The 27,294-nt window shown below is 35.1% G+C and overlaps 1 protein-coding gene across 2 annotated transcripts in view; it reads left to right on the top strand.

The window, feature by feature from the left end:
• The window catches only part of LOC121739968 (kinesin-like protein CG14535), a 297,875-nt gene that overhangs the window by 241,497 nt on the left and 29,084 nt on the right, over nt 1-27,294 (top strand). For both annotated transcript variants that reach the window (XM_042132628.1, XM_042132629.1), the window contains one exon: nt 15,249-15,408. In XM_042132628.1, the coding sequence (XP_041988562.1) occupies nt 15,249-15,408 (160 nt within the window). The remainder of the gene's footprint in view (nt 1-15,248; nt 15,409-27,294) is intronic.

The raw sequence follows: 27,294 nt of genomic DNA on the forward strand, positions 1-27,294 counted from the left end.
TAAGTAATGTTATTGTTACCACTTGAAAGTCGGTTTTAATTTTTTGTTAAGAATAAGTATAATTAAAAATAATATTAACCTACGGAAGAAGTAACATAAGTTGATACCATAATAATCTATACTAATCTATACTAATAGCGAAAGTATCTCTGTCTGTCTGTCTGTCTCGCTTTCACGCCAAAACTACCGAACCGATTGTAATGAAATTTTGTGTACAGATAGTCTTAAGCCTGAGAAAGGACATAGGGTCCTTTTTTCCTGGGAAAAAGGGTTGTAAGGGGGTGAAAATACGAAAATTTGTTCAAATTAAGTTAGTTCCAAAAATTCATACTAGATGGCGCCGTGTGTCTCTTACATCGCGCTAACGCTTGCCCAACATCTTTCTATAAGAGGTGGTATCATCATACATTTGAGTTCTGATTTTTTTCGATTGTTATTTAATTTTTACGTTATTTAATAAGTCAATACTTTTACTTTATATTAAGTATATACAGTGACGTAACCTTAAACCTATCAATGATAAATAGTTTATGGGCAAGGTTGTGTAATTGGGAGGCCAAATAAGCTTTAAAATTTGGCATAAAATATAAGTTTAATTTAAAAAAAAATTATGTGCACACTGCACAGCTGTTTTGATTTAAGGGGTACCAGGGTTTTTTTTATAAAAGCTTTTGACACCAATTTTGTTGACATCGCGCGCTATAAACTGAAGTCCACGCGGACGAAGTCGCGGGCAACAGCTAGTAATACATAATACACAACCGCAAATAACATTTTCACTACACGCATTGAGCAAACAAAAACGAAATGAACACATGAATAATCAGACGCGAATTCCCGTGCAAATCCCATAATGATTCACCGAGAATAATGTGATGATAAAAATCTCGAAAGTTCCTTTGATTCCTCTAGGTTTTGTCGCTTATCGTTGTTTCATCCCGAGCCTTCCCCGCGAGACTCGCCGCAGTAAATCTTGCCACAACTTGCGCGACAAAAATATCATTATGTAAATTTACATAGAAATAAAATCCCCCAGTCTATGGGAAATAGCAATCGTCGCGATTACTTCGGGCGCGGTTTCGGTGCACAATACTAGAGTTAAAATACTTTAAATAAGTATGTGCCTGCATGAAAATAACGGTTTTTCAATGTTTTGAGTGCGAAAAGTTTTATTTTCTTAAAAAAGTGGCTATTGCCTGATAAATATAATTCAAATTTGTTTACTCACTGATACTTGATAGTAAAGTAAATACATGTTACTTCATTATTATCTATAATATCTATATATATAAAACTCAAAGGTGACTGACTGTCTGATTGACATAGTGATCTATCAACGCACAGCCCAAACCACTGGATGGATCGGGCTGAAATTTTGCATGCAGGTAGATGTTAAGACAAAGGCATCCGCTAAGAAAGGATTTTGATAAATTCCAACCCGAAGTGGTTAAAATAGGGGATGAAAGTTTGTATATAATAATACTTCTTAACGCGAGGCAAAAGCTCATTAGATATAAAACTGCAATCAGACAAAATATTGCTTATTATATAAAATACAATACATTTCAGTTTTTTTTTTATGAAATAAGGGGGCAAACGAGCAAACGGGTCACCTGATGGAAAGCAACTTCCATCGCCCATGGACACTCGCAGCATCAGAAGAGCTGCAAGTGCGTTGCCGACCTTTTAAGAGGGAATATGGAAATAGGAGAGGGTAGGGAAGGGAAGGGAAGGGAATAGTTGAGGGTAGGGAAGGGAATAGGGTAGGGGTTAGGGGATTGGGCTTCCGGTAAACACAGCGCAAGCGCTGTTTCACGCCGGTGTGAGAACGTGGTATTTATCCGGTCGAGCCGGCCCATTCGTGCCGAAGCATGGCTCTCCCACGTATAAAATCCCAAATTTATTTGCGATATTAGCATACGTAAATAAAATAATTTCATTAATTTATGCAATCGTGGTACACATTTCATTCATTAACAGGACACAATATTTATATTGATAGCACAAATATTTAGTTTACTAACAAAATTATGCAAATGTTCCTTCATTGAAATTAATTAAAATAACTTTCACATAATATTTTGATAAAACAATAGATTGAAATATACATTTAGGTATTTACATTTCAGATTTGTTGAAATTTTGTCACTGTAAGTAGTAAAATAGTTTTTACTACTACTTATAGAGATTTAAATTTGACTATTTATCCGACAAATTAACTGTTTTAAAAAGGTGATTTTTGCATCATCCACCCTTATAATGTACTCTATTAGCGTATATGATATATAAAATAAATTAACTTAGGTAAAACAATAAGTGTCACATTAATATGAAAATTGAAAACTATAATTGATCTTCTGTATGTTAATTGTTCATATCCCAATTTTGTACAATAGATCATTCAATTTGGAGTTAATTAATATACGTTCCCTATTACTTCTAATTAAAGTGTAATCACAGTATAACATTAACGAAATTGCCTCACATTCATTCAATAAAACCGATATTGGTTTAGTACTTTATTTATATATAACTCTAAATATAAATGTTAATACATTAATCCAAACTATTGAGCCGTTTTATAGAAATGCTGTAAAAGGGTTTTAGAACTTTTAGCATTGTATGAACAAGTTCATGTCTAAAATAATAATAATATAGCCAGGGGTAAAGTTATTTAAGAAGTTTATTATCATTAATTGAATAAACTTAATAAAACTTCATACAGCCACTTTTGTAACAAAATATGTAAAGCTTTTTTTTAGGGTTCCGTACCCAAAAGGTAAAAACGGGACCCTATTACTAAGACTTCGAAGTCTGTCTGTCCGTCTGTCTGTCTCAAGAACGGTGATAGCTAGAGAGTTTACATTTTCACAGATTAAGAGGATTCCACACCGCTATTTTTTCCATACAAACGTTGTCCCCTGTTTCCTCCCTGGATAATGCTAGTAGAGTTATATTTTTTTTCCTGAATATCTGCGGCCACTAATACAATGTCCCTATGTTTTCTTTTTTTTCATAATTTAATTATTAAATAAGATATGAACGTTCAAAAACCCAAAAAAATGGCCAGATTTTCCACTGTGTTCAAACGTCCAGAAAACAGATTTGGATAGATTATACAAAAAAAGCAAAACATAGGAACACAGCTCAAGCCTTTTTTTAATCTTTAATGAAAAAAGTACTTAAATCGGTTAAGTTTTGGAGAAGGAATCAGGGGACAACGAATCGTTGATTTTCTGGATTTTCTGCAGTTGTCTCTATCGCGTTCTGCGGTATAGGCTTGAGGTAAGGGAGACAACTATAGATATTACACGTACTTTTTTTTCATTTCTCTAGCCGCTGTGGTATCCTCTTAATTATGTATTTTGGTTGCCGCTATAACAACAAATTACATCTACTCCCATACAAGAAACGTGATTTACGTTATCATTTTTTGCTAGGTATCAATGATGACAACAGGTAACCAGAAATATTCACAATATACTAAGTTTTGTTTATACCTACTTTGATAATCCATACTAATATTATAAATGCGAAAGTATCTCTGTCTGTCTGTCTGTCTGTCTGTCTGTCTGTCTGTCTGTCTGTCTTGCTTTCACGCCAAAACTACTGAACCGATTGCAATGAAATTTTGTACACAGTTATTCTAGAGTCTGAGAAAGGACATAGGCTACATTTTGATGTGGGAAAATATCTTATTTCCATGAAAATATCGATGAAAATGAATTCGCATTGCGCGTGGCCAGCGCTCATCCCGGGGGTCCTGGGTTCAAGTCCCGCAGGCGGAACAAAAAGTTTTCAATTTTCCTGGGTCTTGGATGTGTATTAAAATAAAATTTCAAAAATCTTAAACATATTTTATGTATAATATTATAAAAAATCCAGAAATATATCGATGCAATTTCTAATACGAACATTTTAGTTCTAATACGATTCAACAGATGGCGCTTTATTTTTTACTTTATTGTAACATAGAACTAATCATACTTATTAGTATGTTTTTGTTTATAGTTTTTAATACGTTAGAATATTATGTTTAATAATTTAATCACTTGGTATAATAATAATCAATCTATCTTATCTTATAGAACTCCTACTGCATTTCTAATCAATACTATCCATATATCCATATATCCATATATAATATTATAAATGCGAAAGTATCTCTGTCTGTCTGTCTGTCTGTCTTGCTTTCACGCCAAAACTACTGAACCGATTGCAATGAAATTTTGTACACAGTTATTCTAGAGTCTGAGAAAGGACATAGGCTACATTTTGATGTGGGAAAATATCTTATTTCCATGAAAATATCGATGAAAATGAATTCGCATTGCGCGTGGCCAGCGCTCATCCCGGGGTCCTGGGTTCGAGTCCCGCAGGCGGAACAAAAAGTTTTCAATGTTCCTGGGTCTTGGATGTATATTAAAATAAAATTTCAAAAATCTTAAACATATTTTATGTATAATATTATAAAAAATCCAGAAATATATCGATGCAATTTCTAATACGAATATTTTAGTTCCAATACGATTCAACAGATGGCGTTTTAATTTTTACTTTATTGTAACATAGAACTAATCATACTTATTAGTTAGTATGTTTTTGTTTATAGTTTTTAATACGTTAGAATATTATCTATACTAATATTATAAATGCGAAAGTATCTCTGTCTGTCTGTCTCGCTTTCACGCCAAAACTACTGAACCGATTGTAATGAAATGTTGTACACAGATAGTCTAAAGCCTGAGAAAGGACATAGGCTACTTTTAACTGGAAAAGGGGGTTGTAAGGGGGTGAAAATGCGTAAATTTGGTCAAATTAAGTTAGTTCCAAAAACTTAAAATAGATGGCACCAAGAGTTCCCTAGATCGCGCTATTGCTTGCTCATGCGTATTTATATAAGAGGTGGTACCGTGTCAAACTAGGCTTTTCGATTCTTTCGATTGTTATACATGTTATTAAATAACTCACGTACCAACATAGAAATCAGAAACAACTGTCTACCAATAATAAATACTAAGGCCCGATTCGACCAAACTTGAAGTTACACGAGTATAACTATCATGAGAATAATTTTACTCCTTTAATTTACTCTAGGGTATTATCGTTTGCATTTTACCAAGTTACTCAAAGAGTATGAAATAAAATGTCAATTATAGTTCACAATGACACCGACCGTGACAGGTGAACCCTGTTATTCTCAGTTCTCAGCAACTATTCTCAGTTTAATATTTATTCCACCAAAATAGCCCGTTTAATTATTTACTCCCGTTACCTCATTCTTGGATTAGAAGTTGGAAAAACGCAAACTTAGATTAGGAGACAGTTATACTCGAGTAAAATTTTACTCCAGTTTGGTCGAATCCGCCCTAAATAGTTTAATGGCCTATGGGTATTGGCTATTGGGCAAAGCTAAAGTTGTGTAATGCATTATGCAGCTAAGTTGTATAAAGCTAAATAAGCTTTAAAAGGTATAAAAAAGTTTAATTAAAAAAAAATCATATTATGTGCACACTACACGGCTGTTTTGGGTATTTTGATTGAAGGGGTACCAGGGTTTTAAAAAGCTTTTGACACCAATTTTATTGACACCGCGCGCTATAAACTGAAGTCCACGCGGACGAAGTCGCGGGCAACAGCTAGTTGATAATAAAATTTTAATAAAATTAAAAATTAATAAAATGCTATACGAAAAAACACATTCTTTTCGTATTTTTCTCTACAGTGGTGATTGCGAGTCCAACTCGCACTTGGCCGATTTTTTAATAGCCATCATGTACTTCACAAAATTTTGGCTGTCAAAGTTTTTGAAACATGACGGCAAGTTCGGAGTTGAGCAAGACTATTGTTTCTACCGCGCCCGCTAGCCCTTTTGTTGTTCATAAATTTCCTCTTGTTTCGTCTGTCTACTAACTAATATAACAAACTGTTTATTATTGTTTGTCTGTGCGCATCAAATTGTTAAGTATGCATGACATTAGTTCAACATAATGTATCAGTTAATCGAATGAACAACATTTCAAACCATATTATACTTATATCATTATTCAGACTACATCTAAGATAAAGAAAGTTATCTGTGTTTGTTTCAAAAACGTTTTCTGCAAAAAAGAAAAGCTATCTGCGAAGAATATAAATATGAAATTATAAATGCATTAGATAACGAGTACTCGAACTGTTTACTAAATCTCCCCTCTACGCAAATACGGCACACGAGATATAGTTATACAGAAATTTGCTGGCAAGTAAATATCAACATGAGCTTAGTATTGTACTCATCAGCTATGCAAAGCAGACACCGTAAATAGGAATAGTTTCATATCAAAATGATAGACGTTTCAATGCTTTGGATTTTTTCTGCATTTTTATTCCTCTATACTTTTCTATCGTAAGTTCTCTACCTCGAAATTTAAAAATGTATAAAATGAAAAACTGGAAAACGAGACATTAATTATATCAATCAAGAAAAAGTGCTGAAGTGTACTAAAGTAAGTTAATTATGTAATTTACCCTTTGTAATTCTACACAAAAACTTAATTTCAAAAGCAGGACAAAATGTGCCCCGATTGTGCTATTGTCCTTTAATGTAGTCCTCGTACTATTTCGCGTACGCTGTAATAACGCTTGCATTCATTTCGTGCACAAAAGTGGGCATTTCGCTGTGACACATATTTCATAAGAAAATCCTAACATTGAATCGGCATCTATAAATTTTCATATATTTAATTCTATTGTTTTTCACCGAGCGTAGTATTAAAGTCTGCCCCTCGTGGGGGTAGCGTATGGTTTTTCTCATTTCCGCGCTCCGAATTTCCACCTAACATTTATTTTTATTTCGTATTTGTATTCGTTTCCTGTAACGCCATATTTTTTCGCGACGTCTCCATATCGCATCCGTCAGCCGGATATGAGCGGAGGTTGTTAAGTGTTGTTATCACGAGGAAATAATTTCGTGATTTGTCTTCAAGACTTTTTATCTGTTTAGATGTTTTGTGGCGACGTTAAGAAAGGCTACGATTTTATACTATTTCAGATCAAGATTTTTGGGATTTTCAAATTATTTTAAATGATTATAAGTAACCTATATTATAATGTTCACATTTTAAGCTAAAAAATTTAGGTAAATAAATTAGAATATTTCCAATATTAAAAATGTAATAATCTCGAAAATCCTTACACCCGCGCCATTATCTTAAACTGCAAAACTTTTTTACCTAACCCTATTTATTGTGTGTAATATAAAATTTGCAGTGATGACATTTATAAAGGCGTTTCAGGGCGTCAGGATAGGGTGGCAGGGCGCGTTAGGGCGTCACACCATATCTCCACGTGTTTTACGGCTTAGTTTTCAAGTAACTGCTCGAGCCCGTAGTTTATACGGCACATGTGCTGGCTGAATTTATGGCGCTTAGACTAAAAATGTTTAAGTACGTAAGATATCACCTTCCGTTAAATTGAATTGGCTTTTCGTTTTTTTTCTGAATATTTTAGCTGTGCGTATTACCTGCAACTTTGTTGCGCAATTTGTTTATTGCGCAGGAACTCTACATTTTTTTAAAAATGAAATAAGGGGGCAAACGAGCAAACGGGTTACCTGATGGAAAGCAACTTCCGTCACCCATGGACACTCGCAGCATCAGAAGAGCTGCAGGTGCGTTGCCGGCCTTTTAAGAGGGAATAGGGTAATAGGGGAGGGTAGGGATGGGAAGGGAATAGGGGAGGGTAAGGAAGGAAATAGGGTAGGGGATTGGGCCTCCGGTAAACCCACTCACTCAGCGAAACACAGCGCTAGCGCTGTTTCACGCCGGTTTTCTGTGAGAAAGTGGTATTTCTCCGGTCGAGCCGGCCCATTCGTGACGAAGCATGGCTCTCCCACGTATAAGAAAATTTTCTACAATATTATTTCCTTTCCGGGACTATAAATGTATAGACTATAGTAGAGATACACTTTTAGTCATTACTTTTTCTTACTTAATACTTTATTCTATACCTACCAAAATCAGAATAAGCCAAACAGACAGAATGACACGGAATGTTAGTATAGATAGACACCTGCTTATCAAAATCAATAATAACCACTTTTAACCTTTTTAAATTTCCATTCATAGCACTATCCAACTCCAAAAAATATGAAACCTTTTCGCGAACGTCCTGACATTCTGTGCATGTCTTAGTTTTAGGTTCATACATGTCTGCATAAATCTGGTACACGCTTAACGAAACTTTTCCTGTGTATGCCGCCTCCATCTGGCGTCGGGTTCCTCATAAAAAGGGATTAGGTCTCGACTCTCGAGCATACAGCGTGTGTGGTGAGAAGGGCATAATTTTTACTTATTCTTTCACTATTTTATTCCGTTAGCACTCTAGTCTTATGCAAATGTCTCCTGAAATATGTAGTGTTTCAGATGTAATGCATAGTGCAAAAATGCGAAAGTAAAAAGAGAAAATTGTCTACGTCTAGTATGATACGTTTTACCTGTATTATTTGTTGTCTTAGTACTTATAATATTTTTGAACCTCAAGCGGCTATTACCTGTTTCTAATATCTTTTAAGAACCTTCATTTTCATAATTCCAGTTTTCACAGTAACACGATGGTTACTGAAGCCGCAATTTAGTACCTGTGTAATTTACCTTCAAGTATGTGTAAAAACCGTCTATTGTGAGCTTCAAATAGACACGCTACAAAATCGAGCCCCTATAAGAAACTTCCATGGCCAACAAAGCGCCATATTATAATGCGTCCATCTGGTGTTTAGGGGATAACGACGCTTGGGCTAGTTGTTAAGAACATGGCGATTGTTTTAATAGTTTTTTGGCGTTAATATTACGTTTGTGGCCAAGGGGTTTTGATATTACGTGTAGAGCAAACTTGGATGTCGCCATATTAAACTTTTGTTCTTATCCTGCAGTGTTGTAAGTAATTATTTTATACTAGGCTGACTTATCAAACGTTAAACTATGTTTGTATTGTAAAAAGAACTTTATTTTAACGATATTGTGATTTATCTCGTCTAAAATTAATATAATATTTAAAAAACCAAAACCTCAAAAAGAAATATGATAAAAACGTAACCGAATACGAATCCATCACACGGAAACAAAAGCACAGTTGCTTGTGACTTAGACGAGGCTACAAAAAGCGGCTATTCGCCAACAAAAAGAACCGCCACAACAATGGTATGATCTCTAATGAAGAGTTTTACAAAGCCCACCTCTTTATTAATATCCCATGTTGTTTGGCTCTCGACTTACACGGTAGGGGATCCTTCGTTTCTTTTATTACTTCCGATATTAATAATTTCATACCTTCGAAATTTGCATTATAATAGAGTACAGAATTAAATTTTGCAAATATTATTTTTTGTGTGTAAGTACGTCTTTCTCCCTTGCTTGGGTAATATCAGAGAAGTTGATTCCTAGGCATATGGCGGACCTAAGTAATTTGGTCATGTAAAACCCCAGACCGATAACATTGAATTGACATAAGCCGACCAACTGACGTAGGCCCGTCAACTGCCTAGGAATCAATTTCCTCGATGGTACATTCAGGTATTAATATTAGCTATTGTTACAATAGTTTGCAATAATTAATTATTGAGTAACTAGTTAGCCCTACTCTACTCGTGATGTTTGTGAAGACTTAAGGACGTTATCTTGTTTTTCGTTACCCCGATGCTATAATATGAAGGTGCATAATAAACAAGGTGTTACAAAACCTGAAGTTAGACCACTTATGGTCTAACTTCAGGGTGCGTATGTGTCCCGAACTTAATGGAAACAAGCGGACCCGCGTAACGATTTTTTCCTTACAAAGGTGAAAAAAGTTAAATTTTTAGCGCTACTACTTTCACAGCGCTCTCTATATTTGGGACCTATGCACGCCCAAAAGTTTTATCACTTAGTTTTGTTACACCCAGACCGCTTTACAATCATAATGCATCATTAACATATTTTTATTGAAACGAAATACGTAGTACGTTGTTCTGATATCTCAGGAGGATACAATTTTGTTGTTTGATAGGAACTTCTAGATCGAATAAGGAACTAAGCAACATTGGAACAAAATAGTTAAATCGAGGAACTTCTATAACATTCGAAATAACTCCATAACTTGCAAATACGAAAATTGCCTAGAGTTTATATTGTGACGTGACACAAAATACTTTCGGCCAATATGACACATAAATCATGTAGTTTCATGTCAGTACACATGTACAGTGTACACGGCGAAGCGGCATTTGTTAACGGTGGTTTACATGGCTTTTTATTTATTTCTACAACACCGGTATGAAATATGAATTATAATTTAGCTTTCAGCGGTGACGGTCAAACGTAAACGAACAACATATTTTGTATCGACGAAAAATCTTGAAAGTGGTAGCTAACAGAGATAGAAAGGATTTCATAATTTGATTTGACGGTAGGTACTAAAATATTAGTCAAACAAGTCTTGTTGATTACAGAACCCTAAAACGGAACCCTAACCAGCAAATTTTTTGTATATTGATAGAATATGAGTTATATAACTTAAGAGCTACGAATAATAAAAACTAAGAGTAACATTGTCGTACAAATAGAACAATCCATATTTTAGTACCATCAAAGCAAAGTATCCTTTCTATCCTTGTTAGCTACCACTTTCAAGATTTTTCGCCCATACAAATGTTGTTTATCTTATAAAAATGAAGCTACTCACAAAAAATTTGCTTGATAGTAATAAAAAAAAATTGTTCTAGGGCTTCCGTAATAGACCCCACTGCGTAGCAAAACATTTTCATAAAAAAAGTTTGTTTGTCATAACTCATAATACTGTATTTTTTATCTGACTGCCTTAGAATAGGGGCACTTTCTTCAAATATATGTTGGCTAGGAAGTTATAGGTACCCTATTGATATTTCTAAAAATCTACAAAAACATTTTAGCCAAGACTATGGGTCCATGATTATACATTCATAATATACTGTTGCAATTCGACTACTTTTCCAAAACACTGACTAAAACTTTATTAACTAAACCCTTTAACAAGCACGGCAGTCGGGATTACAGCATGTATTGAAAAGCTCGAACGCCATTGGACAGTTTTGTTAAAGGCCTTTCTTTAGATTTATTGCCGTCATTTTCCCAAACAATGCTGCATTTGCCACGTTGTCGGTGTAGCTGAAAACTTCAATTTAGACCGTATATTTACACAATAGAGCTCAATATCGTAAAGCAAGGTTGGAGTAGATTATAGTTAACATTGTTTGGGCCCTGGACGATTGCCACGAGGTCGCTTGCAAAAAAATGGTCTAGTCAGAAATGAAAGGTGCAACAGTAGTACTGTAACTGGAAGTAATCATGATCTGAATGGAAAAATATTACATAATCCTCAACTAGACTTGGCAGATTTTCATAGATCGATCATCGTATAACAATATTGTTTGGATGTAAAAGTGAACGCAATTTTCAGTAGAAATAGTATAATTTGAGCTGAATGTATCCCATGTAATTCAAATAAATTCCTGCTATGAGACCAATAATATAAACCACCTACGAAAGATATAAGAAATCAATAGGAAACAAATGAAATATCACTCAAGCCCGATTTCAGGAGGACCGACATTGGTTTCTTAGAAAAATAATAACGACAAAATGGCCGCGCTTGCTTATTCATGGTCCAAGTATTCTATCAAATGTCAAGAGACGGCCTTTCGCAGATTGTTTTCAGTGCGACAGCCGACCCGTAAAATCAACGACATCATAGGGGCATACAGTATATCCTTTGAAATCGCAAGATTTGTATCTACAGCATATTTGTGTTCGGATTTAAGTGAATTTCTGCGTTCATCTTTGCATCTTATATCGATGGAAATTCAATTTTGTGTTCAATATTTGCTGCATCTAATACCTACTATTGTTTTTTGAAAAAAGTTATATATAGATGTGGTTTTGCTTTTTAGATATACTGTCAAGATACTCTTGAATTTTTCGAATTTTCAGGCATAAAACAATAGATAAATTATTGATAACGTAGGAAGTTGTTAAAAAAACTATTGAATTTAGGATCGTAATAATTTAACCAATTAAAATAAATAATATACTATTCATGTTTCCACTTAGGCCTTATTTATTTCGTAGATAAGGCCTGAGTTTAGGGAAAATTACGACAAGTAAAGTTCATAACCATTACAGAAAACTAATGTTCCCATTTCCTAAACCATAGAAATTAACTCAGAAATTTATAATTTTGACCTGAAAGCCTATGTAAGTTATTATTCAGAACAGAATTATATGATAAGGGCACGCTATAGCTAATGTTACCGTGTAATTTCTACGATTTCAAAACAAATAATTTTTGAAAATTACTGTGAGTGGTTGGCTAAGCGCGTGAAATATTACTAAAAGTTTAATATAAGTTAGCATTATTATATAGGCCTTTACCGTTTTATGTAAATGCACTTTTTATGACAAACGCAACGAAGTAGGTAATGTTGTTTAAAAAGATCATTAAAAAAATGTGTTTATGTAAATGAGTGAGTGTACGCATGCCTATGCTCTCACTCACTCATTTACTCAAAGGTGGAAGTTTATTTCGCGGAATATTGCTAAAAATAATAACTAACTAAATTTAAACTATGGATTTCCGCAATAGTAACGCCTGATTCCATTAACTAAAAAGATCATAATATGATTCGATTGATAGGACTTAACAGGCTACGTATTATTTACAATATAATCTTATTTTACTACACAAACTACAATGAATTAAAAAAAAATAGAACGCCAAAACCCAAGACAAGTGACTAAAGCTACTTACACTCTAGACGCCGAAAGCTCCCGAGTCCTGCTCTAGCCATTTGTCACTCCACAAACAAATCAATATGCAATCCTTCAGTCCATATCTAAACGGCCCACGGGCCCACTAGTGGGGACACGAAGGGCCAAGTCGAGAGGTATCCAAACACTCCCCCAAGAATGTTAATACTCGTAAATACAATAAACTTGGGGGTAGTCGCACGCGAAGGGAAACACGCTATTTAAATACCGTTTATTTTTATACTCCATTAATGGCTAATAATAGCATAAAATAATTTGATGAATGAATAAACTCCCTAATAATAAAAGCCTAATGCAGCCGGATATGGTTTACCTTTTGTGATACCAAGTTTTCGCTCGATATTATTTAATATTACAAAAGAAACTGTTTGGTATCAGCTGCGGTCGTATAAGGAAAGAAAATAATAAGAGGATGTTGTCCTTGTTTTGTGTTTTGTGGCAAAAATTTTGTAGTTTCGAAAATTTCATTTTTATATATTTTAATCATTTTAAACTTTCGCGTTGCATTATAATTAAACTTTTTAATCGGGACTTAAGAGGATTCCACACCGCCATTTTTCCCATACAAACGCTGTCCCCTGTTTCCTCCCTGGATAATGCTAGTAGAGTTATAATTTTTTTCCTGAATATCTACGGCCACTAATACAATGTCCCTATGTTTTCCTTTTTTTCATAATTTAATTATTAAATAAGATATGAACGTTCAAAAACCCAAAAAAATGGCCAGATTTTCCACTGTGTTCAAACGTCCAGAAAACAGATTTGGATAGATTATACAAAAAAAGCAAAACATAGGAACACAGCTCAAGCCTTTTTTTAATCTTTAATGAAAAAAGTACTTAAATCGGTTAAGTTTTGGAGAAGGAATCAGGGGACAACGAATCGTTGATTTTCTGGATTTTCTGCAGTTGTCTCTATCGCGTTCTGCGGTATAGGCTTGAGGTAAGGGAGACAGCTATAGATATTACACGTACTTTTTTTTCATTTCTCTAGCTGCTGTGGTATCCTCTTAACGCGACTTATTTAAGTACTGCTATGCTACTAATGCTACTACGAGTACATACTTTTTCTCGACGTTTCGGCCGTGTTGCAACGGCCGTGGTCACGAGGACTGATTTCTACTATAATTTCTACTAATTATTTTATTGCAAAATAATTAGTAGAAATTAAATTTTGCAATTTTTTCTACACTTCCATCTTTCCTCTCTTCTCAAAACCGCTAATCATGCAACTATTTTTCACGCAATTAAATATCAATTTCAAATTCACATCAAGTCATCCGATGATTTCGTCACGTAGTCATCACGCGACAGAACTAAAAGAACATTTGCATACTGAAATGAAATTCCGAAGGATCTCGAATGATTCCCAATATGCCCTGAGAATTTTCAATTTTAAGCCGCTACCTCCGGCGAACATTAAAATAAAATACGATCCGTTGCCGGGAGTCACGTAGAAGCTATCCATCAGTGTACAGGGCCCTTTACGCGAATATTGACGCGGTGTGAATTTTTGAAAAATGTAAAAAAGGCCACCGGGGACATCACGTAAGGACTATTTATCACAAACTCCTCCGGGGTTCGGTGCAGGAAGTTTTAATATTCACATATTATACTGTACGGGGTGGATTTCTGGCTTTTTAAGGTCCCTCTCCACGTTGGGCCTTAGATAACCATGATTGCCACCATAATTATCAAGCTGTCTGTGGCGAGCACAATCGATTTCCATTGTGCTCTTGGCATTCACAGGACGAGTACAACCGTAGATGAACTTTTTCAGTTGATTGCTTCAAGGTGTTTTTTTTATGAAATAAACGAACAAACGGGTTCCTCATGGAAAGCAACTTCCGTCGCCCATGGACACTCGCAGCATCAGAAGAGCTGCAAGTGCGTTGCCGGCCTTTTAAGAAGGAACAGTGTAATAGGGGGGGGGGTAAGGAAAGGAAGGGAAGGGAATAGAGGAGGGTATAGAAGGGAAGGGAAGGGAATAGGGGAGGGTAGGGAAGGCAATAGGGTAGGGGATTGGGCCTCCGGTGAACTCACTCACTCGGCGAAACACAGCGCAAGCGCTGTTTCACGCCGATTTTCTGTGAGAACGTGGTATTTCTCCGGTCGAGCCGGCCCATTCGTGTCGAATCATGGCTCTCCCACGGGCCACGTATAAAAGAAAGGGTGTCAAAGAAAGCCTATTTTGATGATCTATATCTATAGCTATTTAAAATTCTAATATCTAGCTTTTTAAAATTCAGGCCTTGTTAATAAACTGAGAATTTCTAAGATACTTCTTAGGTGTAAAATAAAGTCAGATTTCTAAGTTTTTACATAAAACCAATACCCTCTTATATCCAACAAAAATAATAAATTAACATGAATACACATAGCGACAACTAGATAACCTGTCTGCGAATGCTAAAACCCTAAATCTTTGCAGGACAACAAAATGCAGTGGCGGCTCACCGCACCGGGAGCGCAGAAAACGGGAAGAGGAGGTCTCCACCGGATTCAGTGGCGTACTCCACCGCGCGCCCCCGCCCCCGCCCCCCGCGCTGCTGCGCCGCCTCGGAGTCAAGGAGCCCACAGGGGTCGGCAAGGTAAATTAATTCCGTAAACTTCATAATTGAACATTATACCATTTATACCTGTGTTGATTATTGTCTGATGAATTTACTTGGAAATGAATTGTGGGTGGAAATTAACACCGGGTTACTCAGGCTGTTGTTAATTTTAAATTAGGTACAAATGAATAATTATATTTTATTAAAATAAGAGAAGTTAAGCTTTCCGAGTTTCGTAGCGACTCTTTTACGGTCTCCAATCAAATAAAAATTATATTTATTTGATTATTAAGATAAATTCTCATCATTGTATGTTTCTTGTAATAAAATGTTATCAAATGATTTTTCTGTAGACTGGTGAATTATTTATGTGATAAAAATATAAAGAGACTGACATATAACCTCCTCCTTTTTTAAGTCGGTTAAAAACAAAACGGCAGAAGTAATTCGCGCTAATGTACGTTCGGAGGTAACGAACTTAAGTCACGCTCTTCTTGCACAATTACTCTTGTTGTACAGTTAAAGCTAGGATATATTCTTACTACCGTTTGGTACTACTAATATATATCCTGTGCTACCGTATGGAGATACCATTATGCTAAATACTAGATAGTGACGAGTAAAATTGGTCGCTCTTGGTCCTATCCAAAGCCCATATTATAGGCCAATACCAAATGTACAAAAAAGTTTGGTAAATACGCTAGTTTGGTAAATACGCTATTGGTACAAGATTTCTTCCTTACTACTTACCGACTTACTGCATTAAAAACTTACTGACTTAAAACTTACTACTTACCGACTTATGAATTAAATGTTATATAAATTGCTCTTCATTTGCTTAAAGATTACAGTATGTTGGCTTAGATTTATGTGTTTAAAAGTTATTTTTTAAGTTTTCATAAAAGTCTTTCATCAAGTAATCATAAACATAGCTCCATATTATATCCCACTATATAGCATTCTTTGTGTTAACATCCCAACACCATCTAAGCTCTCGGCTGCTAATTGGCTGCGTTCAATGAGTACAGATCATCAGCCGTTAACGAGGGCCCTCAGACTCCTTAGCGATGAGATATCCATCTTTTATTAGCATTACTTAGAGCCATATCTTAAGTTCGTGTTTTTACTGATCAAGTCTTGATTGTATCGACTTTAAATGGCTCTTAAACTGGAATCGAGAGAAGAGAACGAGTGAAATTCAATCAGCTCAGGTATTGTGATGTAAATTGGAACTGTAAATAGGTAAACAGTTGTTATTCAATCGCTAATAGGTAAATGCGTTGTAAATGCAATGCGTGTATTTTTGTCTGTTAGCTGCTGAACCGATTTTGATACAATTAGATAAAGAGCCTTTGAGTCCTAAGGAATTACATAGAATGGTTTTGTCGCGTAAAAATGTTACCGCATCATAAACGATTTTCGGCTAGGTTGTGTGTAAACCTTTATAAGTAATAAAGAAACTGACTAATAAGAGAAGTATATGCATGGAAAATGAAAAAAATCTGCTAATAATATTTCGAGTGGATGCCGATGGCTGCAACACCCACAGCGCTGTCATTATAATAAGTAGAACGCGGATTTTAGATAAAATATTACGCATATTGTATTTGTTTTCCCGTAAGCTGTATAGTCGTTAGTGTGGAAAACGGATTTTCCGGCCCACCGCGCGCCGACAGCGACCTCCTTCATTTTGTATGCAACAAGTGCTATTTTTTAAAAGTTACACTCAAATGTGAAATTCCTTACAAAACTGCTGAACTGATTAAAAAACCGATCTAAATAATTCAGAGGTGAAGATAGATAGCCAGACAAACGGATAGAAAGACAAATTATATTTCTAGTATAGATTAGCAATCAGCCACACAATAAGCTTGTACCTGAAACATCGAGGTGTATGCAGCTAGTTAGTGCGTCGCTACTCGCTGCAATGCGCCTCGTTAAGCGACTATCTTATGACATTAGCGGTCGGCGGGCGTGTCCACAATCCACACGGGGCTCAGCTAAATTATTAACCGGCTTGCAGACCGCTCGCAAAATGCATACAGTTTACACCTTCGGCTTATGATTCGGTTACATATTAAACCGTTTATATTGAAAGCCGATTTGGAAGAGTTCGCGCATACGACAGGGCGTAGCGGAGCGGCCTCTTGTTGTTGTTCACACAAATTTCATGTCAGAGTACGTTATAGTATCTATTACGTAGATTATTGCGGTTAAAATTATATAAAAAATAAGGAAGACCGCAAAATGTTCGCGTACTTTTAGGCCCACTCGCGCAAATAAGTTGGAGACAACCCTGGGTTCATAATTTATCATATCTCTACACTCTATCATTCAACCTTTTTATCAAATATGACAACCAGGGTTAACTTTAATCCATATTCATGCACGTAGCTCTCAGTGATTTTTTTCAGAATGTAAAAACACTACCAAAGATAACGGAATTCGGAAAGGTTTTCCTAAAACCATAAACCACTGCAGGTGAAAATAACGACGCCAAGGCCGGCTCAGCTAAACACGATACAACGGTTCGCAAAGTCGGCTACCAGTAAAAAGACCTAGACAACACACGCGTTTAGAATCTTTTTTCCAGCCTAGTTTGTGAATTTAAAGAGCTATTTCGGACTGAGGTCCGATGCAAATGGGCCAAGATCTTAGGGTCAGTTAACAAAAGTTACGCGTCAATGCGATGTATTGTAATTCGCTTTGTCCACACTGTGCCTTTTTCTGTTCGTCAAGGGCATGCGTTATAGCGCAGTCAACAGCGAACGTGAGGCATGCCTGCGACGCATGCCCTCTGACCGTATCCAAAACTTCAAAAATGACAATATTGGCGTTGCGTTCCTTGACGCATTCAATTATTGAATGCGCCAATATGAAAGGTGATGACGGAAATTGAAGATGAAAGTGCACAGTGTGGACATAGCTCTTCTAAATTGGAACTACTAACACTGTGTGCGGCTGGTCTGTCAACTGGCCCTGAAAGCTGACTGACTAATTTAAAAGGCATCTTGGCCCATATTATATATACCTTATGGACTAACATACATAACATTTATACTAAAGCTAACACTAAGCACTAAACGCGTATTGTCTGCGACGCGGGGCGCGACGTGTTCGGAAGTCGTCCTCGGAACCTCCTGTAGTATATTAAACCTCGCGACTACTTACTTACTTTTTAGGAGCATCTGTTAACTATAGACACACAGTTTATAATCTTTTTATTGTTAAGCCCAATTTCGCCATAATGGGTCTAAAATAAGTGTTTATTTTATCTCTCCTCTTCTTCTCATTAAAGCAAGGGAACTTTGATACAAGTAATTAATTTAATACTTAATTATTTTTATTAAATAAACAAAGAATAATAATTAATAAATAGAATTTACTCTTTTATTTTTAAATTAAATTGTGTAACCTTATGTATGTAAGTTAAATATTAGGGATCTGCAAGACATGCTGCCTATAGTGTAGGACCCAAAGTAAATACTAATAAGTCTGGTAATGTTATATGGTATGAAATAAAGTATAGAAATTAAGGAACTCAGGAAAAAGAATTTTCAAGCTAATCTGTTATTTATTTTTATTAGTAGGGATGTTTTTATAATATTCGAATTTTGAGCTGAAGTTCCCAAGTAACATTTAAGAGCAATAATTATTATAAAACTGAGTACTGAACTTTCTCTTATCTCCTCTTTGAATATGAGGCGAGGATAACTCCCGTCATTAAAAACTCGTCTCACGCATGTGAACGTCTCTACAGGGTAGATAAACGATGAAAACCGGGGGTTACAGCGCCGTAAATGAGTAGATAATATTTTCGCATTTTTTTATATTTTTATACGACTATTATTTTGTTTTTAATGCTTTGGCTGAGCATTTTTTCCGACGATTCGACTGCTTTCTGGCAGCTTATAATATTGTCTCATCAGTCAGCACAAGTAGGTATGATTATTTAAATTATTGTAGTTTATGAAATAATAAACAATAGCATTCTTTATGGTAAAAAGTTTATATCCGTATGTAATAATTATGTTTTTAATCTTATTTTTTATCTTTAAACGAGCAATTCTTGTACATAATAAATATAATTGGAATCTCGGAATCGGCTCCAACGATTTTCATGAAATTTAGTATATAGGGGGTTTCGGGGGCGATAAATTGATCTAGCTAGGAATCATTTTTAGAAAATGTCATTTTATTCGTGTTTTATCGAATACCGAGTAAAGCTCGGTCAAATAGCTAGTGTATTTAAATCGAGAATTATTCGGTTTGCTTTTTATAAAACATTTTTTGACACATTAAAAAACTTACATGACAGGAAATATGGCAGACTGAAGACAGAAGACAGATAAAATATCTTTGTCATCACTGTCTAAAATCCATAGACTTAATATATACTGTCGTAAAAATCTGAATTACGAAAATACTTTGTCGAAATGACAATATGGAAGGAATGTATCGATTGGCCCCAAATATTTTCCCTTATCGAATGTGACCCACATACTATATTAAATACCGCCCAAAATAAATAATATTTCGTACGGAACGTCCACGAATAAAAAAGGTTTTCCAATAAAGATTCTTCCATAGATTGAAGGAATTGTAAGACGCGGCCTCAGGTGAGATCGAAAACGTAATAGGTTTTGGGAACAAATAAATTACGCACATACTTCTTATATTTCTAGATGTATACCTGAGAAAATTGATTCCTAGGCAATTGACAGACCAACGTCATTTGATCGGACCATGACAATTCAATGTTAATTGTGATCTGTCGGCTGGGTTTGACATAACGCGACCAAACTAAGTAGGTCCCCCAATCTGCCTACGAATCAACTTCTCTGATAGGATAGTACATAGCACAAGTCGTGTTTATAGAATTACATACATGTCCTGAATCTTGCATGTAGGAAACTTGTGAAAAGGGTCAAACAAAACAAATTTTAAAGTCCAGTTTTGCCCCGTTTTGCATCGAATCGCAATTAAGTACCTAATGGTACTTTTAAATAGTATGAACTTATGTTTCAGCTTATCAGGGGGATTGGATATTTTGTACCTTCAAAAGTTGTACTTCATACATTTTTAAATAGCCAACAACAATTAACGAAAAATGTTCATTTTTAGTTTTTACTGAAAAAACTTTTCCCCTGAAACTCATAATGAGTAGGTAATATCATAAGTTTCCATAATTATTATTCGTTTAAGCCAATTCCCGGTATTACACACCTAATAAACTTAGAGTTTTGGCACTAAGCTCCTGTTGGTGGTGTTTTTATCGAATTATCTGCCGTTTGGCCCACAGCCAGTTCTGTACATAGTTACATATAACATTTCATATTAGTTTGTTCATTTTATTTATTTGAGTACCTTTTACATTTAATTTGGTATGTTTTCTTTCACTAAATTGACCTTACCTAACTTTTAATGTGAACTGTTGACGTTGTCGAATATTATCCGCAAAACGTAGCGCAAAACTCAAAAAAGACATTTCTTCATTTCATTTTATGTACTATCAGAGAAGTTGATTCCTATGCAGATGGCGGACCTAAGTAATTTGGTCGCGTTAAGTCAAAACCATCCGACCGATCACAGCTAACATTAGATTGACATAAGCCGGCCAAATGATGTAGGTCCGTCAACTGCCTAGGAATCAATTTCCTCGATGGTACTTACAACAGTTTCTTTTTGTTTGAGATATAATAGAATTTATGCGTATTTAACATAATATTAGTGTACCTAAGTTCCCTACTATATCCGTAACAAAAAAAGCAGTTATTGATAAAATGACAAATATTATACCTACCTGTACTTGCAATTACTAGCTGGTCAATACACTAATTAGCCTGGATATAATACCCAGTACTATCATTGTGTCTTGTTTGTACTCCATGGCGGTGTCTGCACTGACGTTAGCTCTGCGCCTGGTATGAAAATTACTTTCATACATTATATCCAATATCTCGTTAATATATCCAAATGAAGTTGCCAAAAGCAACTTAATCCCAGACATATCACGTTTATTTTCATTCAAATTATCCATGCATGGAACTTTTAAACGTACATAAAAGTATTTCTTTGAAAATAAATTGAGAAGTAAATTTAGTTTCCATTTTATTTCAGTTCATTTGAATTTTGTCTACGAACTTGCGCTTAAAGCTAGTGTTTTATTCTAGTCTTTTAAATGCAAATAATCTCCAAATAGATCGTCTCTCGAATTCGCTGACATTTGTCTAGACTACATGTGTTCTCAGGCTTAAAAGTGTACCATTCGGAATGGAGAATGGTAAATTATGGAGTCCAGCTCACTTCTAAATTTAAGATGCAATTTTCGCCCGTATCTGTTTGTGGTAGAGCAATTTTTCGCGTGGCGTGTTTTCGTGCGAGTGCTTGGGTTCACGGGGGTACAGTCCGGCTCGTCTAACTAATGCGAGCTATTACACCGGTTGTTCCCTCATGGCGATGTAAACAGCGGGCCTGTCACTTTGTCACTGCCCTTTTCGTTTCGTTTTTGCGTTTCGTTTCGTCGGAATTTACATATTGATGTTTTATAAGCTGCTCCACATTGCAGGTACGGTGACATTATCTATGTTAATTATGGGACGATCGTCCGACCTCAAAATTCGATGCAGCACCGCCTTCGCTATGTTAGTTGCACGATATACGTGGACCATGCAAAGTGCTAAATGAGTACTTTTTATCATCGTCAATAGTCAGGACTTAAAATGCTAACTTTTATAATTTTATACTTAGCAACTAAAAATAATGAGCAATAAATCGTTACAGTTTCAACTATAGCTAGCATGTTATGTCAAATTAAAATCCTTAGCACAGAAACATTCGCCGTCCCCCAGACTATAATATGGCAACAATTTGCAAAAATATTAAAATGCCACAACACAGGCCGGCGAACGCGGAGTATGAAATAACAATGTTAGTGCGCTTAAAATTCTCTTTGATAGCGGTTCTGGTGAATGGAATTAATTAGTAAACCTTTGTATGTGGCGCAGACTGCACAGATAGGTGCGTAAAATATGTGTTTTCCAACAAATAATATATTTCAGTCTCTAATACAGTGCCTAAGTTGGGTATAATAATTACAGGTGTGAGGTGTATATTGTACGAGCAAATAGCAACAAAGTGACGCCGGCTTTTTATTAATGTGTGAGTCAAACTTTGACTACTACGTTAATTCGACCGACGACCACAAAATATGAACCATCAACCACACAGTATAGTTTAATCTTTGTGTTTGTAACAACAAAATATGTCGCATTGGTTTAGTTCCTAATTTAATCTGAGATTTAACTAAAATACCAATTACCTGTAAAGTTAAAGTCTTGGAGAACACCTTAGACCGCGTTCAGACGTGCGCGTTTTCTTCGCGCGCGGATTCAGCTACAGGTCTGTAGAAAACGCGCACGCCTGAACGCGCCGTTATTCGAGGCAAAAACAACTGGTTCGTACTTTCGATCGGTGTGACAGTACTATAATAAAAAAGTATTTAGCGAAAAACAAGTGCAAGAAGCATTGCGTGCACTATCTAGTGAATTAGCGCCGACGTAAATACTTGGTGACAATTTTATAGCCCGCCGGCGAAACAGCCAGTTTAAAGTGTAAAAATGAAAGAGTTTACTACCGCCCCTGGAGCTACTAATTTACGAGTTTCGATCAATTTTGTGATAAGGTTAAGTATTGTTTGAGTTATGTAGACGCGGGTTTATGCCCGTGTTTTATGTTCAATTTAAAAATTTGCATCGAGATGGATGATAGGAGTTTACGATTTTGTCACACTTTTATGTTTGCTTAGATTTACGTTCTCAGGGGTTTGAGATTTTTTTTATAATTTTCTTACGAATGGTAGGTACGCCGTCTTATAATAAGTGTGATACCAATATTATGTATCAGAGTTGTACGAAACTTAAATTTATGACCACAAAATGTGATTAATCCTTAATCTTATCAGTAGGTATAGTAATATTCATTTTTTTGTAATTTAACATTCAGAAAGTGAAAACATATTATAGATTTACTTTATAGCTTATGACTTATTTAAACTTAGGCTTTCTGTACTCTAATTAGTAATTACTAATATTATATTATCGTTTATCGCTCTTTAATTTTTATTCACTTTGAAATGCATTTACATAGTGCATAGTGCTATAGCTCTGAAAAGACAATACAATATACATGACCATAGAGGCTATAGTGAAGACGGTTATATAGTGCGATAACACGTATAATGCAGCGTATTGTCACAGTGCATTCAATATTTATTACCCGCAAACGTTATTGGAGGTAATATGGCGGTATCTCAATCTCAACAGGATTAAGCCACAAGCTGACAGTTCCTTAAAATTGTAGAAACAAAATAATATACATAATATTAAGATAAATTCATATAATTCAAGTAGTAGAAATTGCAGACTGTCTAAATGAAAAAAAAACTTGTATAAATTGTTCATTGTTCTGGAAAAAAATATATAATTACAATATTTATGATGATATTAAGACATTTAAAACATTTTTTTTTATTGTAACAATAATAATTTTTGAAGCAAATATAAACTTGTAAGTAACTGAAATTCCCTTAACGACAACCTGCTAAATCCATGTTTACATAATCATACCATTAGAGCTTACATGAATAGAGTTTATACGAATGAAATAATTAGACAGGTAATTCCATTCAATAAAAGCTTAAAGCTCCGCCGCAGCTTGTAAATTGGCGGTTATAAGCTCCAAAGTCATTCCAGGTCTAATAGAGCTGGCACTAATTAATTTGACGGTAATAAGCTTATCAAACGTAGATTTGCGGACAATGGGCGGTTTAATGCCAACGAGTATGGCAATAATTGCTCGTTAACGCCAAATTGTATTGGGGTAATGCTTTATATTAATTCTGGGATAAGATCGTTGTAAACATTTGTTTTTAGTATTTAATAATGATAATAATTTACATCTCTTCAAGATACGCGAATATTGATTGTGGTTATTAAAATTTCTTTGAAATTTAACATTTGTTTCTTTTTTTTGTTCAATCTACCTTGGTAAACGACTAAAATATATTTAAATTCTTTGCAATTCAAAGTTAGTTATATATCAAAGAGATTATATCTGGTTATTTATCTTTAAAACTTTTATTACAACAACCACTCCGGACTAACGTGTCTCTAACCACTAACCATTAGTGGTTGCGTTTAAAAATATTGTACATCAAATAGTGTACGATAACCGTAATGCTTATTACCGTTGACTCCGGTACTTTATTGGGGTAATTGAAATAACGCGCACGAGTCACGCCACGCCCTCTTCCCCCGCCGAGTTTAATTCGACTTTGATGGGTCATTTATATTTGTTATCACTTGTACCAATAGATACAAATCTGGACCGCAGTGGACGTGTTATGTGTTATCTAAATGTCCTGTTAATTGTATTTGTTTTACTTTTATTTTCAAAGGCTTCCGTTGTGCCCTCTGTACATTTAAAACTTTAATTCTATTCACAGTAAATTAAGGCAAGCGAAATCAATGATGATGAAACAAAGTACTATTTCTATAGCAAATATTAATGATAAAGTTATTTTAGCTAAACCTATCTTAGGTAACGAATAATGTAAAGTAGAAGATATGACTATACATTATCACTAGTAATGGAATACATTAAAGTTGCCAAGAGTTCAGTAAAATAGTAAGTCGAATTTCAGAAGTCCGGGCAGGCTAGCACTTCATCTTGTTATTATTTTGACAGACCGGACGGGGGAACTACGGCATTCAAAAATAAAAATATCCCCCGTCATAGAGAAAGTAGCGGAATTTTTCATTCTTATTTATATGCATTGTTGTACACAGTACAGTACGTAACAAAAGTTCCCGCTATCGGTTCTGAATGCTACATAAATTTCTTTTATGAATATTGTTCATGAATCGAAACTTTTGTCCTCGTTCCAGTTGTACCTTCTTGGCCAGGCGCGTATATTTTTATTATGCACCGGTTTTAAAAGTAAGAAAAAGTTTTGTGATTTCTCTCTAACTTCTGAACGTATGTTTCTTACTATCCATACCTACTAATAATAATATAAATGTAAAAATGTATCAGTTTGTCCTCCTTCTCCTTTTACCTCTTCACGCTATACCGTTAACCAAATTTGGATGAAATGCATAATTCATCCAAGGGAACATTTTTGTGTTGATTTAAGAGTTTTCATCACAAAAAAAGTTTCAAGCCTTCTTATAACTTAATAAAAAATATTCATCCCAACGAAACACAAATTTAATACGCTTGACCCGTTCTAAAATATTCCGTCCACGCAGATTTCTTAAATGAGAATTAAAAAGTAAAATAAAGGGGTCACGGGGGACAAAGTTATACAATGGCCCCAGTCTGTTTTAAAACGGGACACCGTGGCTTTGTTAGCAGGTAAATTTCTTCATGGTAGACTTGCATTTAAACAATATTGTTTAAGATTTTAGTCATTTTCTCGCAAAAATAATAAGCATGTAACATGTTTTAAATTTTTTCTACTTCTAAAAGAGAAGAGTTTTCCTCACCGTTTTCCAGTACGTGCTTTTATTGAATTATTATCTTTACGTTACGTCAAACTCCCGAAACTTAATGCCCTGTACTAGACTTTCCGCGCGGCTTCACCCGCGTAATTTAGGAATGTCACGGAAACCGTAAATTTTTCCGCAAAAAAAGAAGCCTATGTACTTTCACGTGGTCTATTCTTTATGTGTGCCAAATAACATAAAAATTGCTCCAGTACGTTCAAATAAGCCCTTTCAAATAATTTCCACCGTTTTTTCCACACTTTCCTCTATTTTATCGCTCCTATTAGTCTTAGCGTGATAAAATAATATAACCTATAGCCTTTCTTGATAATTTTTCAAATCGGACCAGTAGTTCCTAAGATTAGCGCGTTCAAATAAGCCATTTCAAATAATTTCTCCCGTTTTTTCCACACTTTCCTCTATTCCTTCGCTTCTATTAGTCTTAGCGCAATAAAATATAGCTTATAACCTTCCTCGATAAATGGTCTATCTAACACTGAAATATTTTTTCAAATCGGACCAGTAGTTCCTGAGATTAGCTCGTTCAAACAAACAAACAAACTCTTCCCAATTATAATACTAGTATATAGATTATTGTATAACCTGAAAACAGCACGAGCAAGCACTTTAGATTTACCAGCACAATAACCAACCAAAACGTTGTTCAAAATATAAATTCCTGTTAAACCGAACCCTCAGAAGGGCATAATTCTCTAGAAAGAATAAATAATATCAGACTACCATTTTGAGCAGGTACATTATAACGTATACTAGGATAACATTTCAGTAAAGAGGTATCAGTACCTACGGCAATCTAAAGGCTTTCCATGCCTACAGCAAAAACTAGCGAAGAAAATATCGATAACGACATCGGGACTTGATGTTCGCAAAAGGCACATAAATAAATCCGAGCGCAAACAACTGCCGCTGACAGAACTCTACATAAAACATTTCTTCTGTCTGCGAGCCTGGTATCGATTGTGATCGTAATTGCCTACTTGCGTACTAAAATTCTAGATTTTAATACAAAGACCACTATAAAGATAGTATGACTGTCTTTCTTCTACATCTGTATTTAAAACCTGGAGAGTTTTCGGCAGAATAATGTGGTTTTTTTTTTTCGGAAAATATACAGATCCCGCGCGATATACTAATTGTGGGTAAATGTAACTCTATCCTCCATATCACACTTCAGAATTTACATGTTTCACAACACCAAAGCGTCCTACTAGCACTGAAAAATTGCTATAGTACATGCCTGATGCCATTGAATTTAAAGTATAGTCTGTCAAAAAATTAAGAAATTAAAAAGTGGCAACATCGTATCATCCCCTTTTTTCTTAGATTGATTTGAAAGGGATGACTCTACGATGTT

Source organism: Aricia agestis, chromosome 2, assembly GCF_905147365.1.
Source record: "Aricia agestis chromosome 2, ilAriAges1.1, whole genome shotgun sequence".
Classification (NCBI taxonomy): Eukaryota; Metazoa; Arthropoda; class Insecta; order Lepidoptera; family Lycaenidae; genus Aricia; species Aricia agestis.